The sequence below is a fragment of the Trachinotus anak genome, unplaced genomic scaffold (genome assembly GCF_046630095.1).
Source record: "Trachinotus anak isolate AG129_WGS33_773 ecotype Australia unplaced genomic scaffold, CSIRO_AGI_Tana_v1 ptg000011l, whole genome shotgun sequence".
In the NCBI taxonomy this organism is placed as follows: domain Eukaryota; kingdom Metazoa; phylum Chordata; class Actinopteri; order Carangiformes; family Carangidae; genus Trachinotus; species Trachinotus anak.
In genome coordinates, this window is record NW_027273862.1 from 2,848,156 (window position 1) to 2,865,245 (window position 17,090).

At 39.8% G+C, this 17,090-nt stretch overlaps 1 protein-coding gene across 1 annotated transcript in view; it reads right to left on the minus strand.

The window, feature by feature from the left end:
• LOC139627414 (neural-cadherin) overlaps window positions 1-17,090 on the minus strand; it is a 245,134-nt gene that overhangs the window by 102,186 nt on the left and 125,858 nt on the right. The window contains exon 25 of the mRNA XM_071488143.1: window positions 12,309-12,586. Within this exon, the coding sequence (XP_071344244.1) occupies window positions 12,309-12,586 (278 nt within the window). The remainder of the gene's footprint in view (window positions 1-12,308; window positions 12,587-17,090) is intronic.

The window sequence follows — 17,090 nt, forward strand, 5'->3', positions numbered from 1 at the left end:
TGTAGACATTGTTTTTGTTGTCTCTACAGTCTATATTTGCTTTATTATGTGTGATGACTGAATAAAATACTAAGATTACAAGTGTTCACGTTCGTGAGACTTTAGTAAGAAAGTTAGAGCGGGCTGTTATTCAGAGTCTGCTGGCTCAGTGTGAAGGTCTGCCTATGATAGAATGCTGACAATACTGTTTAATGCAAGACCTGACTGGCTGTATCAAACCCTACCTAAAAATATTTATAGTAAATGTTAATTTCCCTACTATGGTTTCAGATTTTTTTTCTCAAAGCAGAACGTTTCTTTGAAGAGAGTTCACTGACTGATGATGGCTCTTCTGTACAGGTAATGTTCAAACTAAAATCATAATACGTGGGTAGTAGTTCAGATTAATTTCCTTTGTCAGCTAAACTCACTTGCCTTGTAATTTGGTCTGGTTTGCTGGCCACTTAACAAAACCTGAAGTTCTGTAAAAGACAAAAAATATGAAACTGTAGCTGATGAAACAACATCAAGATCTCATTTTGTTTACCTATTACTACCACAGAGAGGATCAATGTACAGAAGAAGATTTCAACTTTATTCTAAAGCCATTGCAAGTGTGAGAATTGACTCTTAATTTCATCATGACATTCAAATTCTGCATGGAGCTACAGTGGAGATGGTGATAAAAGCTTGGTGTTTCATTTAATTGGTTGCAAAGAGCCCTTCATTTCCACCATTAAAGATCTGAGCCTGAGGATACACAAAGCATCAGGCTGAAATACACAAAGTTAAACAGGGTCACCACGTCTCCTCTACCACTAGAAGGACCGAAGAGCTTATTTCGTCATCATATTTGCAGTTAAAAGGATTTGTTGAAACACTCTCACCCCACTTTTGGCCTTGTTCACAGGGTGAGCTATGCTAATGAAGACACTCAGTTCACTTGTTTGCCAGAGATGCAAAACAAGAACTGGCAGCATGTGACAGCTAACATGCTAGATTTTTCATCTAATATGAGGTTGTGAAAGGTTTGATTCTATTTATAACCCAACATAAGCAAACAAGAGCTGTGTTTCAAGTTAGGCTCCACCAAGAATATTCTGAAAATCTAATTTTTCATCTGCATGTCAGACTCCATAACAGTGGAAAGGCCAGGCAGTTAAACCCTGTCAGGGAACTGCAGCACTGATGTCTGCACCCACTGAGGCCCTGTAAACTAGCTGAGCACTGCCAGTTAATGTTACACTGAAGCATGTACTTATATATTGAGAAAAGTGTTGGGAATATACTTTTATTATTATAATTTCATGATGAACAGATGATCAGATGGATGAAGGAATGCAAATCCTTTGAACTGAAGTAGTCCAGTGGAAAGTAAGAAAGGCCAGGGTGTTTAATGTTCCTTTAACAAAGCTTATTTGATTGCCTATAGCTCACCTTCACCAAACAGTCCAGTGTGTGCGCGTGTGTGTATGTGTGTTTGTACATGGTTGTGCAGACCATTTTTTTTCTCCCATCCCTGGAGAGAAATTCTGTGGCTCAAGACCACTGGGTTCTGGGGATGCACCTGACCAAGTGACCAAAAGAATGAGATCATGGATACAAGAGGCTGAAATGAGTTTCCTCTGCAGGGTACCTGAGCTCAGCCTCAGAGAAAGGGTAAGTAGCTCTGACATCTGGAGGTAGCTCGGAGTACAGCCGCTACTCCTTCATGTCGATAGGAGCCAGCTGAGGTGGTCTGGGCATTTGGTTAGGATGCCTCCTGAGCGCCTCCTATTTGAGGTTTTAAAGGGATGTCCAACTGGCAGGAGACCTTGGGGTAGACCCAGAACAGGCTGGAGAGATAATGCACCTCATCTAGCTTGGGAACGACTCGGGATCCCCCAGGAAGAGCTAGAAGACGTTGCTAGGGAGAGGGATGTCTGGTCTACTTCATTTGACCTGTTGCCACTGTGACCCAACCTCGATAAGAGGAAGAAAAGTAATGGATGGATGGATGGATGGATAGATGGTTGGATGGATGGATGCACCTAATCACAATTTGGAGTGAAACAGTAAAACATCTCAATACTTTGAAAAATGACAGATTTCAGTTTTTGATTTTTGATAGGTTTGCAAAATTTTCTAAAAACATGTGTTCACTATGTCATTCTGGGTTTTTGCATGTAGATTGATGGGTAACAAAGGTGACTGTCCATTTAACACAGCAGGATCACGCATCCAGCTGCAAAAGCCCAACAGGCAAGCAAAGTTTATTTACACAGCACTTTTCAACGACACTAGTCACAAAGTGCTTCACAATCAAATGATCAAGGCCATTAATTTGTATAGCGCATTATCATACACAGAAGCCATTCAATGTGCTTAACAGAAAATAAAACAAACATAAAAATAGAGGCAAAAAGCATAATAAGAAAACCGTATAAAAACAGATTATAGAACAGATAATATCTAATTAAAGTGCAAGATTAAAAGATTAAATGAAGGCAGTGGAGAGCACAGCAGTTTTTAGCTTCTTTTGAAAACCAGTTCATTTTGGGTGGATTTCATTGGGACCACTGGGTCCAATGGGAGCTGACTCCAGCAGTGGGCAGCATCGTGGCTGAAGGCCATTTCACCCTGTTTTGTTTTAACTCTAGGCACCACTAACTGACCAGCTCCTGCAGATCTTAAAGATATATTAGGCTTATATTCATCAAACACTTCAAAGCTATATGTATGGCCCAGACCATTTAGTGACTTGTAAACAATTTGTAAAACTTTGAATTCAGTTCTCTATCTGACTGAAGGATGTGCAAAGACCTGAGCAAAGCAGCATACAAGGTCTCTGACCTTAGCTATGCTTCTAATGCAAGTTTTGTTTTAGATTCGATGTGGTCACTGAAACTAAGATCCACATCCATGATAACACTGAGATTTTTAACATGGCTTGAAGTCTTTAACGCTCTAGACTCCAGGTAGGCACTAAGTTGCAGCCTTCCTTCTTTGCTCCCAAAAAGAACCTGTACCTCTGTCTTATCTTTATTTAAATGAAGGAATTTTTTTTTGCAACCAGCCATTCGCTTTTTCAAGGTGCAGACACAGAGAGTCGATGGTACTGAAATCATTTGGTAAGAGAGGTAAATAAATCTGTGTGTCATCTGCATAGCTGTGATAAGCCACCCTGTGCTCTTGAAAAATCTGGCCAAGAGGCAGAATATACAGGTTGAACAAAAGGGGCCCAGGAATGGATCCTTGTAGGACTCTGTATGGCACAGTGTTTATCACTGATTCATGAGTACCATATTAGAACTGTTCCTGAGAGTCCAACCCAACTTTCTAATTTGTCCAGCAGTATTTCATGATCAACAGTACCAAAGGCTGCACTAAGATCTAACAAGACCAGGACAGTTATATTTTACCCGAGTCTGTATTTAGGCGATGTCATTTAGTATCTTTATGAGGGTAGTTATAGTACTGCAATGTTGACGAAAACCTGATTGGAAGTTGTCATAGTAGCCATTTATGTTCAAGTAGTTACTGATTTGGTTAAAAACTACTGTCTTAATTGCCTTGCCTATGAATGGGAGGCTTGAGATAGGCCTGTAATTACTAAATTCAGAGGTGTCCAGATTTCTTTTTTTTAGGAGTGGCTTAGAGGATTAAGTAGATGGCTTCAGATGCACACAATTTTGTTCAGAGTTTTAGCATCAATGGCAGTAAATTCTGCGACAGAGACTGTATTTGTTCTTAGTGTTGGTATCCGTTTTGTTGAGTCACTCCTTGACTGGGTAGAGCTACTGCTTACTCTAATGTTGTCAATTTTCTGATGAAAAAAAGAAGCAAACTCATTACACTTTTTAGCTGACATGATCTCCTGAGGTAACTGTGTTGGGGGATATGTTTATCTATCCAAAGTGGCAAATAGAGCACAAGTGTTAGAGAAAAAAATCAACCAGACTCTGGCAGACCCTTGCATATGGGGATGGGTAAAGTATGACACTGGCTTAACCATAAGGAGAGCACAGGGCTATGGCAGGGCTTTCAATGAATAACTAATTCTGGAACAAATCATGTAACCCTAGATACTGAACCTAACCTGCCTGGTGAGATGAATAACATCTATTACAGACTTGATACTGTCGCAAACCCACAGCCTTGCTCTACTAGTGTATATGAACCTGCTACTCCACCATTTTTAATCAGGGAGCATGAAGCAAGAAACCTGCTGCGCGGGCAAAACAGTAGGAAGGCTGCAGGCCCTGATTTGGTATCATCTGCTGCCCTGAAATAGTGTGCATATGAACTTTTAACTGGTCCCTTGCACAGCAGAGTATCCCAGCATATTTGAAGTCAGCTGTGATTGTGCCTGTGCCTAAGAAACCCAACCCAAGCTGTCTACATGAAGACAGACCTGTTCCTTTGACGTCTGTTTTCATGGAAATGTTTGAACACACATTGTTGTCCAAGAGCCTTATCAGTTTGTATATAGAACAAACAGGTCTGCTGATGATACAGTTTCACTGTGTCTGCAATCATTTTTTTTCCAACACCAAGAGGCCTCTGGCACCTACACAAGGATTCTGCTTGTCAAGTGCAATTCAGCTTTTAACACTAACTTGTCATCCAGGCTGTATGAAAAACACTTTCTGATGGGAGTTGAAGAGTCCCTGTGTCAATGGGTCCTTGACTTTTTTGTTGGAGAGGACGCAGGTGGTCAAACTTAACAATGAATTCTCTAACCTCTTAAGCATTGGCACTGGGGCCCTACAGGGAGTACTGTACTAATGGTGCACAAATGACTGTATTTCCCATTTCCAGTATGTAAGGATGTTTGAATTTGCCGATGACACCACAGTAATGGCTTTGAGCTCTAGTAGGTTCAATAACAATGAAGAAATAGCTTATAGAAGTAAGGTTCTATCTCTGGTGGACTCATGTAATGCAAACACCCTTGGGATGACCTATCCTTGGTTATCAACAATAATGAAATTGATCCAGTGGTCAGCTAGAAATTCCTGGTAGTGTCTCCTCCACCTTGAAATGACAGGAAAACACTGCTACTATTCTCAAAAAAGCACAAAAGAGACTTTTCTTTTTAAGACAACTGAAAAAATGTGCTATATACAGAAATGGTATGGGGCATTTTAAACCCTTAAGGCCAGATGCAACATATGTGTCATTCTCCCTTTAAGACCAGATAAGTCGTTTTTAAAACGTGACCGATGAAATGCATTGTGAGGAGCCAGTATCACCGCTAGCTAGAGGTAAAGATTCACATGATGCAGTGCATTCACTAAACCTTTATTTCGCAACCTCTAAGGCAGATATAAACATAAAATAAAAACCAACTGACACCTTAAACCTTTGGTTTTATTGTAAATCGTTGTATTTAATGTTTGTCAATATTGTATTTTTTTTTAATCCATAAACCAATCCATAAGTAGGAACTTAGAAAAGTTTAAGTGAACTGAGAATGTTGACAAATGTGCCTGTTTTTCCAGCCATATACAATTTCCAAGGCAAAGCCAATGATTTACAATAAATGCCACAGGTTTATGCTCTCAAAGGGTTTTTATTTCCTGTTTCTACCTGCTTCAGAGGCTAAGTAATAAAGGTTTCAGGGAATGTCAAGTTTTTCAGAAAACCTTCAGGTATTAGGAGGTTGTTTTCAAACAGTGCTTAGGTTTTACAGCATTTTTTTAGAGGGCATTTAGGTCTGAATGGGTTAATAGAGCAGCAGTGAAGAGCATCCTTATCTACGCAATAGGTTTGACTTCTCTCTCACAAAAGACTAAGCAACATTAAGATCAGAACATCCATGTTCCAGAATAACACATATCCTGAGGTTGTCCACCTCCATAACACTCTAGACTTAGCACTGTTGCCCACTCAGCTGGTTTAAGCACTTTATTAATAGGTCGTTGATGTTGCTGCTAATTCCCCAACAGGTGCTAGTGTTTTATCTGTGATGTGTTGGATTTCATTCAATTTTATTTTACCAATTGATTTTATCCATTTATGATTATTTTGTGTGTATACAAACACACACATACTTTCCTTACAGTTTTTAAGGGTTACCTAAAGAGATTGAATTTCGAGCAGACTCCACTCACCTTGTCCCTTGTACACCTGCATGACATTGTGGTGTGATCTCTGTATCAGTGTCTGCTGCTTCTCTGCTCACATGTCAAAGCTGCAAAGAAAACGTTTGTTCCATTTTCCCACCTTTTACTGTCTAACCCCACTTGCCACTCATGCTTAAGTTTGTATGATTTTCATTTTAATGTTTTTGTGGGCATAAGCATAAACTAGATGCTGTATATTTGAGCTTTAACACTGGTATTAAAGGCTGAATGCAACAGCCATTCAAGTGTTGAATTGTAGCTGGAGGAAAGGGGACACATTCACATTTGGGTGTCAGGAGCTTTTAGTCTTTGGGCACTAATAAGGGTATCTTGTACAGAAGAATTGCTCCCCAGCTGTCCCCAAGTAATTTTTATACAATTCTTAAAATCCAATAATATCAGCAGGATTTTCAGGAAATGTGTGGGAATTGTTAAAAAAATGTTGGAAAATGGAAAATGTTAAAGTAAATCTTAACATATCTGCTTTTCTTGCTGAATTCAAAGATCTGCTCCAGACATGACAGATGTTAAGGTTAATTACTTAATCAAAAATCCTTCTCCATCATTGAATAATAATCTATGAATATGTAAATGGTGTTTCATTACAAAAGTTTAACTACTAGACATAAGTTGCTTTTTAATTTACTTAAAAGTCAGCTATTCTGCTTATAAATGTTATATGTTGAACCACTGCTGACTTCCAAACAGTTGTAATGTCACAAAATGTCGTAGGTAATATCTATATAGGGTGAGTAAAAACAAATTTCCTCTTTCAGCAGTGGAAGTGAAAACAACCTTCTAGTGTCAGTCTCTTCACCAATATCATCCTGCACCTCAAATACTCAAACACAAGACTCAAATACACCAGTGAGGTAACAAAAAAGCAAAATGCATTTTTGAGTGGAGGAGGACTTTGGTGCCAATCAGGGGTTAAAGTCAGCTGAAATGATCTGGAATAGCATTCCCGCTCCTTCGATTAATAAGTAAATAAATCTGATTGGCAGTTTCATACATAATAATGTGGGCCGGTGGACCATCAAAAAATCCATTAAGGTTTCACTGGCCCTGTCTGTCTCCTTACTGGCCCTCTCTGCCTGTCTTTAGACGTGTGCTTGAAAGTGTGCTGTGTGCGCACTCTGGGACTGTGCTCACAGACATGCTTTCAGCATCTATCTCCTTTAAGTGATGAACTTTTGTGGTTTGTGGTAATATCCTGTAGCCAGTTCGTTTTCACTCCACTCTCCCCACCCTGTGCTCAGTATGAATGTTTTATTGATACAGTGCTTAAAACAAGACTGAGGCCATGTTCACACCTGGCATTGACATGCATTTTATGTGATACGGTCACAAGTGAACAGCTCTGAGCACGTCAGTTCACACTTGGCATTAAAACATGTCTCCACATGCGTCTGGAGTGACCACATGTGATCGGATCTCACTTCCCCTGCTCTATATGCAAATAAACAGGTATGTGTTGTTGTTTTTAGCCAATCCGACAACGATAGATGGATCTGTAGTCAGTGTGTTTGTGTGTGTGTGTGTGTGAGAGAGAGAGCGAGAGAGAGAGAGAGAGAGAGAGAGAGAGAGAGAGGAGCAAATCAATACACTATGCACAGCTCCACAATGAAAAAAAAGATTTTGGTTCATTATGAAACTGTGTTGGGACTAATTGGACTGTGGCAGAGGACGTCAGTAGAGTAGGTGGTCCTTCAGTGTGGCTCAGAATGTATTTCCGTTCACACTCCTAAAAGAATGTGGTCACATGTGGCTAAGACCACCTCCAAATGTGATCTGAGTGATCGGATCTAAGGCGTGTCTTGATGCGTTTACGCCTGTACTTAAAGGTGTCTACCCGAGCTGCATGTTAATGCCAGGTCTGAACAGGGCCTGAGAGTCTACAGCCAGTGGTGCACGGAGGCTGTACTTAGGAACAGTGGTGCTTTGAGCTAAATACTAATGGCAGCTAACATGTTCACCATCTGAGCTTAGCATTTCAGCATGCTAGCATTTGCTAATTAGACCTAAACACCAAGTACAGCTGGGGCTAATGAGAATATGAGTAGTTTCTGCAGGTATTTAGTCATAAACCGATGTAAAGGAAAAATTAAAGGACTGTTCCGATGATGGTACAAGATTAAAAGCTGTATTTTTATGCACACTTTTTACAGCTTGTAACTGTTAGTTGTGAACCCTGTTATAGCTGTTAACAGTTGCTACAGTAACAAGCTAAGGCTAAACTATTAAAGGGTTTTTACAGCTGTTACAACTGTTAACAGCTGTGACAGGGTTTATAAATTTCCATTAGCATTTATTAAGGTACTGTGTGAAACTTCATTTTAATTCAGCCTCATCTACAGTTGCAGCAAACCAGTGAGAAACAGCCATACTCTGTTGTTAATGAGCAAAATCAGTTTGAAAAGACCTGGGAGTTCAGATTAAGAGCTCAGTGGTTATGAGATTATTACAACATTTGCTGCCATAGTATTAAATAAAAGTTTCCTTTAGTGCCATTGGGCAGGTCGTTTGTTTTGATGTGTTCATTTCCTTCACATTTTTTAAATCACCAAAATCATCTGAGAAAGAATTTGCCTCTAAACTAAACACAGCATGAACTCATTCACACACAGTTGCACACTAACACCACAGGCATTTTGCCTTCATTTTGGCAGCAAAGTCTCAAAAGCATATGCTTTGAGGATCTGTTTACTCCTCTAATTTCCTTCTAATTCCTCCTCTCTCTTCCATGTTCTCCTCAGCTCTGCTCCTCACAAAATATCACACCAGGCTAGATATTACTGAAAGTTGGAAATGAATTCATTCTTGAGTTAAGCTCAGAAAAATCCCATATGATAAGTGCTCACTGCCTTTTCACAAACCTTCAAGGTTTTGCAGTGGGAATAACAGTCAAACTGGAGTCTTATTTACTGTGTCATACTTCTTTCCAACATAACAGCAGACAGCACACCCCACAGTCTACAACTTGTTAAGTCTGAAAGCCAGGTAGTAGACCAGCTAAGCTGCTGTATTTGGGAATTCTTCATGTCTGGCAGAACCAAAAAGCTGGCATAAAACAAGCTCTACAAGATGTTTATTGATCTTGATGCACCAAGAGAGAGCGTTCAAACCTGAGGACATGCCTGCTATATCAAAACGAGCTTTCTTTTTCAATGACAATATGAGTTGCTTGGGATTTCTCTATATTTTTTATGTCTGCTCGCTCTGCCTGATCCTGCTCTCTGCAGTGCTGAGACTTACAACCACACATATGTGTTAGCCATACAAACATATTTCTAATGCTATGAGATTATTCATTATTGATTTTCTTTCCAATTAGTTCACCATAACATTTGATATGACATTTAATTTTAAGCTTTTCAAATAGCAAATATTTCATATCTTTCATGGTGGAAAAATCTGTGTGCTAATATTACCAGAAATTGCATGCAACTACATAATGTGTGCCCAGAACTGATGTCGACTGGTAAGTTTACTTAAAGATTTACACGGCTTTCCTCTCAGGGGTAAATTAGCCTCAGTAAGACCTTAACTTTCCATGAGTTTCACAAATTTACATATTTTTTGCTACTATCTAAATCAGCTACATAATTTACTTGTTGTTTTGCAGTTTTTTGTGTTTTTTGTCAAAAAAATCCCACAAAAAGACAAAAACCAACAGTGAGTTGTGAAACAAGCATTTCCTTTGTGGCCATAGTAAACTAGTAAACTATTAGACAGTGAACCACACCATTGCACTGGGTGCATACTAATGTGTATTATTCCACAGCTGCAAAAGTTTCCCAATAAAGCATGACTCACTCTTCCATTTGCTACAGCTTTAAAAACAATGCTACAAAGAGTGGGCTCCAAAAGTCTGCAGGACCCAACTAACCATCTCTGGAGAGACCTGAAAATGTCTGTCCACTGACAGTCTCCAACCAACTGACAGAGCTTCAGAAGGTCTGCAGAGAAGGATGGCAGAAAATATTATAATTATTATTATTGTTATTATTATTTGTTCTATATATTAAATAAAGTATATAAATAAAATAAAGTTCCACAGCCTGGTACTGTAATTAACACAGTTTGAGCAATCACATGCTGGACTTCAATGTGACCCATCCAAATACTGACCAGCCTCCCTTGATGCAGGTTGTGTTGTTGCTCTATGTCCGACTCACTTCAACCCCATTCTTTCTCAAGAATTCAATGTGACCCTTGAATTTAGCGAACGCCAGCTCATCCTTCACACTGTGATAGGATGTACTGAATTTTATTTCACATTTAGCCTCCTCTGCAAACTAATGAGTGGACTCCTGCCTTCAAAATGCTGCTACGCCATCAGTGCATCCGTCCATGTATAGTTTATGCTTCATGCTGTTGTTGTGCTTTACAAGTGTTTCATGTTTAAAGTTTGCAGTCGAGTCGACAAACTTAGTTTCCTGGGCCACACCAAGAGCAGTACACACAACACACAGCATTCCTTCCTTTGCGATATTTCACACACATACACTGTGTGAGCTGTTCCCGTCGGAAAGAGCTGGAAGCAGCAAGAGCAACACAAGAGTACGGACCAGACACAGGTAGATGATCCACACAAAATAATCCCCATTCCACATGATGGCAACAGTCTCATATTACCTCTTCTTTCTTATTACTCTGTAACACACTCTCTCTCTCTTACACTCCAGCACACACACACGCACACACACACACACGCACACACACACACATACACACACACCAATTCTTGTTCCCTCCTGGTGTTTCACATGATATACCATGAGGATTTTTAAAAAATAAATAAACGTGCCCCTAGTTGTAAAACTTAGTAAACATGGTCACAAAATGGAACCAAATGGTCACAACCTGTAGATTGATGAGGAAAAAACTGAGCTTAAATTAATTTAGCAATAGAAAAATGTGAAAAAAGTGAAGGGGTGACTTTCTGAATACCGTACATTGTAAGTAACAATATTGCTCCATCCAAGATAGTAAGTTATGTAATCCAACTACACTAGTTTTTCCCTCACTTGGTTCATCCAGAGAGGCACGATTGATGATGTAATGATGTAAGTGCATCTAAGACATAAACGTAAGATCACATCTTCTGTAGTTTACAATTAAAAGAACATGGTTGAACTTTGGTTTCTTTGACTGAATACAGATGACAACCACACATAATGCTTCATTGATCTCAGCAGCTCAGACAGACACTAACACAAGCAGGACAAGATACACAAAGGTTTAAATAATTATCTCTAATTTTAACCTCCATAGCTCGGCAACAACAAAGAACAAAGGCAGCGAGAGAACCACAGGGAGGAAAGTCAAAGAACCAGAGAGAGAGAAACCTCCAGTCACAAAATAAAAAAAGAATAGCCTGCAGTGTTAAATGAGTTCCCTACACACACGGTTTCAATTTTAATCTCTAAAATCACACACACGCATGCAAATACACAAGTACAGTCAATCCACTGTACTGTGTTCAAATTTACCCTTTGCACTCTTTGTAATTTTTTATCTCCAGCCCATCATTCCTATTGTCCCAGCTCACTCCGTCTCACCCTGCTGGCCTCATAAAATTACATTTTGGGTTTCAATGAGGAATAAATACCAGAATCCTTTTGTCAGTGATTTTTGAGGAAAAAATAAAGAATGTAATATTACATATATTTTTTCTGTAACAGACTTTGATGTAGGTAAAATCAGACCGATAAAGGAATTCATAGATGTGTAACAAATTCATTACATAGTGTGCGTTGGCACATACCCACGTTTGAATGTGAAAGTGTCAAAATCATGTTTTAGTAAAATCAAGCCAAAAGCATAATTTCACTAATGACCCTCACAGTGATTCCACATTTATATCTTAACAGTTTCAGGACATTGCATCATTGTATTCACTTATTCAGATTTTTCCTCTTCATAGCTAAACTCTTAGTTCCTGTAAATGATCAGATAAACCGAACAGCACTGAGTGTCCGAGGTTATTGTCTTTGTTGGTGTAATAAAGACCAAGTGAAAGAAGGATTTTCAGTCAGACTTACAGGCTCTGCTACCTCAGGGAAAGCAAGTATATAAGTGATGATGACTATCAGAATGTGACTGGAAAAAAAACAAAAGTCATTTGTTGTGTTACTTGTTATTATAAAAAGTGTTGTCCTGCTACCAGACACCGTCTTTCAGGCTCTGTTGTGGGTATGGCTTTCATTTTCAACTCACCTGTAGCCGTGCTGAGTGTCCACACACACTCCACCATTGAAGCAGGGGTTCCTGGGATATGCGGCGCAGGGCTGATGGGACTGCTCTCTACCTGTGCAAGAGCACACAGCTGTGGATTCCACGGTCACAGATACAAGACTCATAGTCCCACAATCCACTACTGTGGGTGTATCTCGCACATTCAAAACGTTAGTGCAGCCACCGGTGCCGGCGCACTCTGAACTGGGGCACTCGTCAATCCGCACTTGGGACACGCTGACCTGCAGGAATGACTGGAGCTGGATGGAGAAAGACAGAGAAGAAGGTGAAACACAAGATGGCACTATAACAGTACCTTTTTGTTTTCATTTTAAGTGACTCGGTCCCCAGAGACTGCAAACAGTACAACAGGGTGTAAGACACCTCTACAAACCACATGTTATATCTCCACTGTGTTTAAATTGTTAAAAAAAGTCCTGACATCGCTGTGCAGCTCTTATAATGAAGCAGCTGAAGTGAAGCCAATGAAAACTAACTTGTGTGTTTGAGTTTGTTGTAATTTAAAAAATTATATATTTTGGGCATTTTTGGTGTGAAAAAGAAGAAAAAAACTCACATTATATCTCTCTTTATGATGCCGGATTAGTGAAAAAATAAAATAATATCTTGGGCACACCAATTGATTTCTCAGAAAAAATATCAAAGGTAAGCCTAAAATGTGGTCAAGGAAGGAGGGACAGTCCAAACATCTGGCAGACAGAACCTAACATGTGGAACATATGAGTGATCTTAAGCTTATTTGCCATGTCACAGTAGCTGGAAACCAAACTAGCTGGAGAAAATTGACTGACTCTGAACCAGCTTTAACATCAAAGTGTTTTTGATCTTCTTGCATATATTCCCATATCCATTCAGTCTCCTTTGTATATATTACTGAGTCTTTACAAATTATGTATCTATGTTCACTTACATAAACATACGGTCACTTAACCTCCCCTAATTTAAAACGTAATGGTTTTTCTATTACCACCTTGTCAATATGAGTATATTTGCGAAAGGAACTACTCGCTCTAAACCCAGACCAGGGATTGAGATTGTATCCAACATGTAACTCTTTAACATTAGCTCTAATTGCTCCATATTATCATATTTCTACTGTAAATGCACACATAGGTAACAATGTCTGGCTAATCTAGTTTACACAGACCAACAAACACATGTGCACACAGACCAACATACAGACAAACAAAATAACAAGATTCACTTTAGGAATGTGTTACAGTACAGGAGACAGTTTTGGTCTCAGAAATCAAGCTGTTTTTCTGCACTAGTTCCTGGAAAAGTGGGTTAAAAGGTGATGAGGTAAAAGGAAACGACGACTCTCTAGGTTGAGCAGTTTGATAAAGCACTGGAAGGGAAAATGAAATGGAAATTGAATATGTACTGTATATATATGTGTGTGTGTGTGTGTGTGTGTGTGTGTGTGTGTGTGTGTGTGCATGTGTGTTGGTGTGCTTGCATTTGGAATTGCTGTCCCTGGCTGGTGAGACTGACACTGGTCAAGTAGATTTCCATTGAGTTTACATACACATGCATGTACTCCAGAAGAGTAGGCATGAAGAGGGGGCATGCACCCATGCACAGACACATGTATGTGCACGCGCGCGCACACACACACACACACACACACACACACACACAGATACACACACTCTGTGTGAACTGTGGTGAACCAAAAGAGGGTCACTTCATGCTCAATGTTCTGGACTGATTGGACCTCATTCAGTGTGACTGGATTGTGCTCACTAACCATGCAGTTCACATCTATTCCACTTATTCCCCCAAATGGCCTGTGCTGCAGTGGTCTATCTCTGACACAGGTTATGTTTTATGGATCATTGTTATTGCTGACAAATGTCTCATACCGTTTCAACTTGAAACACTGTGCTCAGCAGTGGCTCCTCTTCCATTCAAAACCAACTGCTTTTATTTTACCCACCTGTGACATGCTTCCCCTTAATAGTCAAACTGGACACAAATGCTTATATTCATCAGTTCCCTTGACTTTGATGTTGGTGGGAATATGTTCAGTGTTGTGTAAATTAATTTAAACATGGCGGGGGGGTGGAATGGGAGTTAAATGGAATAGGTAAATCCTATATTTACATATCTATAAACCCTCATCCTTGTGCTCTTTGCCTGTGTCATTAGGTGTTACATGACTGTTTGTTTCGCATGATTGATCAACCTAACATGCTGTGGGGGTGGTGTTCAATTGCCCCCCTTAGAGCAGACTGGCTTGGAGGATAATGTAGCAAGTGCAAAATGTGATTACAGCCATGATTGGTGCTGCAGTGATGTCCATTAAGTATCCTTTTATGCAGAATGGCTGTCCTGATCTAAAAATACACATGGTGTAAATATAATGTGTCTCCAGTCCACTTACATAAGATCAAAAATGAGAACAAAACATTTTCTACATGGCGTCAGAAAGCTAAGAAAGTAACAACGTCGATAGAGATTTATAAATAAGGCATGAGATGAGGTGACTCGCACTTGAGTGGAGGAGAATAACAAATATATGATTTCTGCATGTATGCAACAGTATCCTTTGTTATGCTCAACAAATCTTCATAAAAGACCAAAACCAACAATGAAATTATCCTGCTAACAAGTACAGTGAGTCTATAAAAGAGATGACATATTTCTCTATTGAAATCAATACAACCTGTGTAGTAAGCAGGATGAAACCAGTGTTTCTTCTATCCTCTTCAGGGGATCTGTTAAAATAATAAAACCTGAAAATAATAACCGCCCAACCCTTTAAAGAGTTCACGTTAAGCTGTTGTATGGACGCATCCCTGTGTTTAAACCTGCATATCTGATCACAAAACCTACAGTTAAAAGGCAGTGTGTTACTTCGATAAGACAAGACCTGGTGTGTTGCTGTGTAGCATTTAGCCACCATGAGGTACATCGCTTATGTGGAAGCCAGAATAGTTGGGGACATGTAGCAGGTAATAAAAGTTACAAACTTGACGTAGGACTGGACATCAACAAATCCACAGCACTGAGTGTTAAGAAGTGTCAGTAAATAATATATCTGTGGTTGTGTAGTAGGATAATGGATAGGATAAGATAATGCATGCTTTAAAATCTCTGACATGAAAAACTAATGAGACAAACTCATGCAGTCTAGAGATGTCTGCAAAAAAACTGGAGGAGGAGGTAGGGCAAAAGGGGGAGAAGCAGGACCAGAATCAGGGCAGCAAGAAGATGCAAGGAGTACAGAGAGGAGGGAAATATCTGGGGATAAGGACAGCTGTGGTGAAGTCAGTGTCATTCTGGCTGTCGCGTGGTTATAAAATGGTTGGAAGCCAGCGGAGATATTCCCTTGAAAATAACCATATATACAGGTAAATTACTACATCCTGTTGAGTGACAGATAGAGAGGGATTTATTCATGCTGGTGATTGTTTCTTGTTAGTTTAGAAATCCAATGAAGCATTTTAAATTCTTCACAGAGGGTGAATACGTTGGTTTTTCTCTCATTCTTCATTCCGGATTTCTTATTCATGGAAAATTGGCCAACTTTTGAACTTGTTTCCAGGTGAGGCTACGCTCAGAGTGGTGTCTTTCTTCTGGAGATTTTATTTTGAAATGTCTCCCTGCTCTCCAGATAAAAAAATACTTAATCCTTCATTGGAGTCTCTAAACTCCTTAGGCCTTAATCAGTGAAAAGAATTGCCCCATTTTTTTTTTTGTATGTTCTCTACCAAGTGGTGAGGAGATGTATATTGACTCTTTCTAAGGCAGAGCAGTGTGTATAGCAAGCAACAAAGGACCAGAGGGACGTATTGTTCCTTGGACTATTGTTCCAATGCACTGAATAGATTCCACAATCCTCTGCACTGCCCTCAGGGACACATTAATATAATGACAAGATGAACTTTGGTATCCGAGCGCCATACCAATGATTTTTAAAAAGTGGAAAACCAATGTAGTATCATTAAAAGTCAAGTGGAGCGTGCTGGATTGAAAACACTGAGGGATAAGTTCCATTATGGAGGTAGGGCAGGGAAAAATAGAGAGACATAGGGAATAAAGATTTTTCTTTTTTCTAAATCTTCTACTTCTGAGGCATTACTGGAGAATTGAGAACATTAATGATAAGCGCTGCTTCATCTTCTGCCCCCCTTCTCCATCATTCCATCGCCACCCCTCCTTCTCCCCCTCCATCTTTCCGGCTCTCGTTCATCCTTTCCTTCGCCACGCTTCACATCTCATTCTGATCAATGTCCTCTCCGGAGAACCTGCCTGAATTCAGATGAAATGCTCGGCACTCTCCTCACAAATCACACCTGAAAGCGCTCGGCTACCTCTCCGCTTACACATCTTTCTCTTCCTCTCTGCGGCCAGGCTTTGCTCATTTTAAAAATGGATTCATATACTTGCATGCCTTTCTTCCCATCTCTAATCTTTTGTGTTTCTTCCTTCACAGTAGTCACATGAAACAAAGGGAGGAAAGAAGCAAAAGCCCCTTTTTAAAGAGATCCTGCTTCACTGCCATTAAGAAGACCCTTCATTACGCTGGTTTTGCTTGTTTACACTGAAAAAAAATAAGGCCACTGTGACTCGGGAGGTAGAGCGGGTCGTCCACTAATCAGAAGGTCAGGGGTCAAAGTTTCCTTGGGCTGTCCCATCAGCATATGATGGTGTTTGAATGTATAGTAAAGTACTTTGTGTTGTGCTATATGTTAGTGCTGTCGGCGCTAAAGAATCAATGGCGTGACATTTATGAAA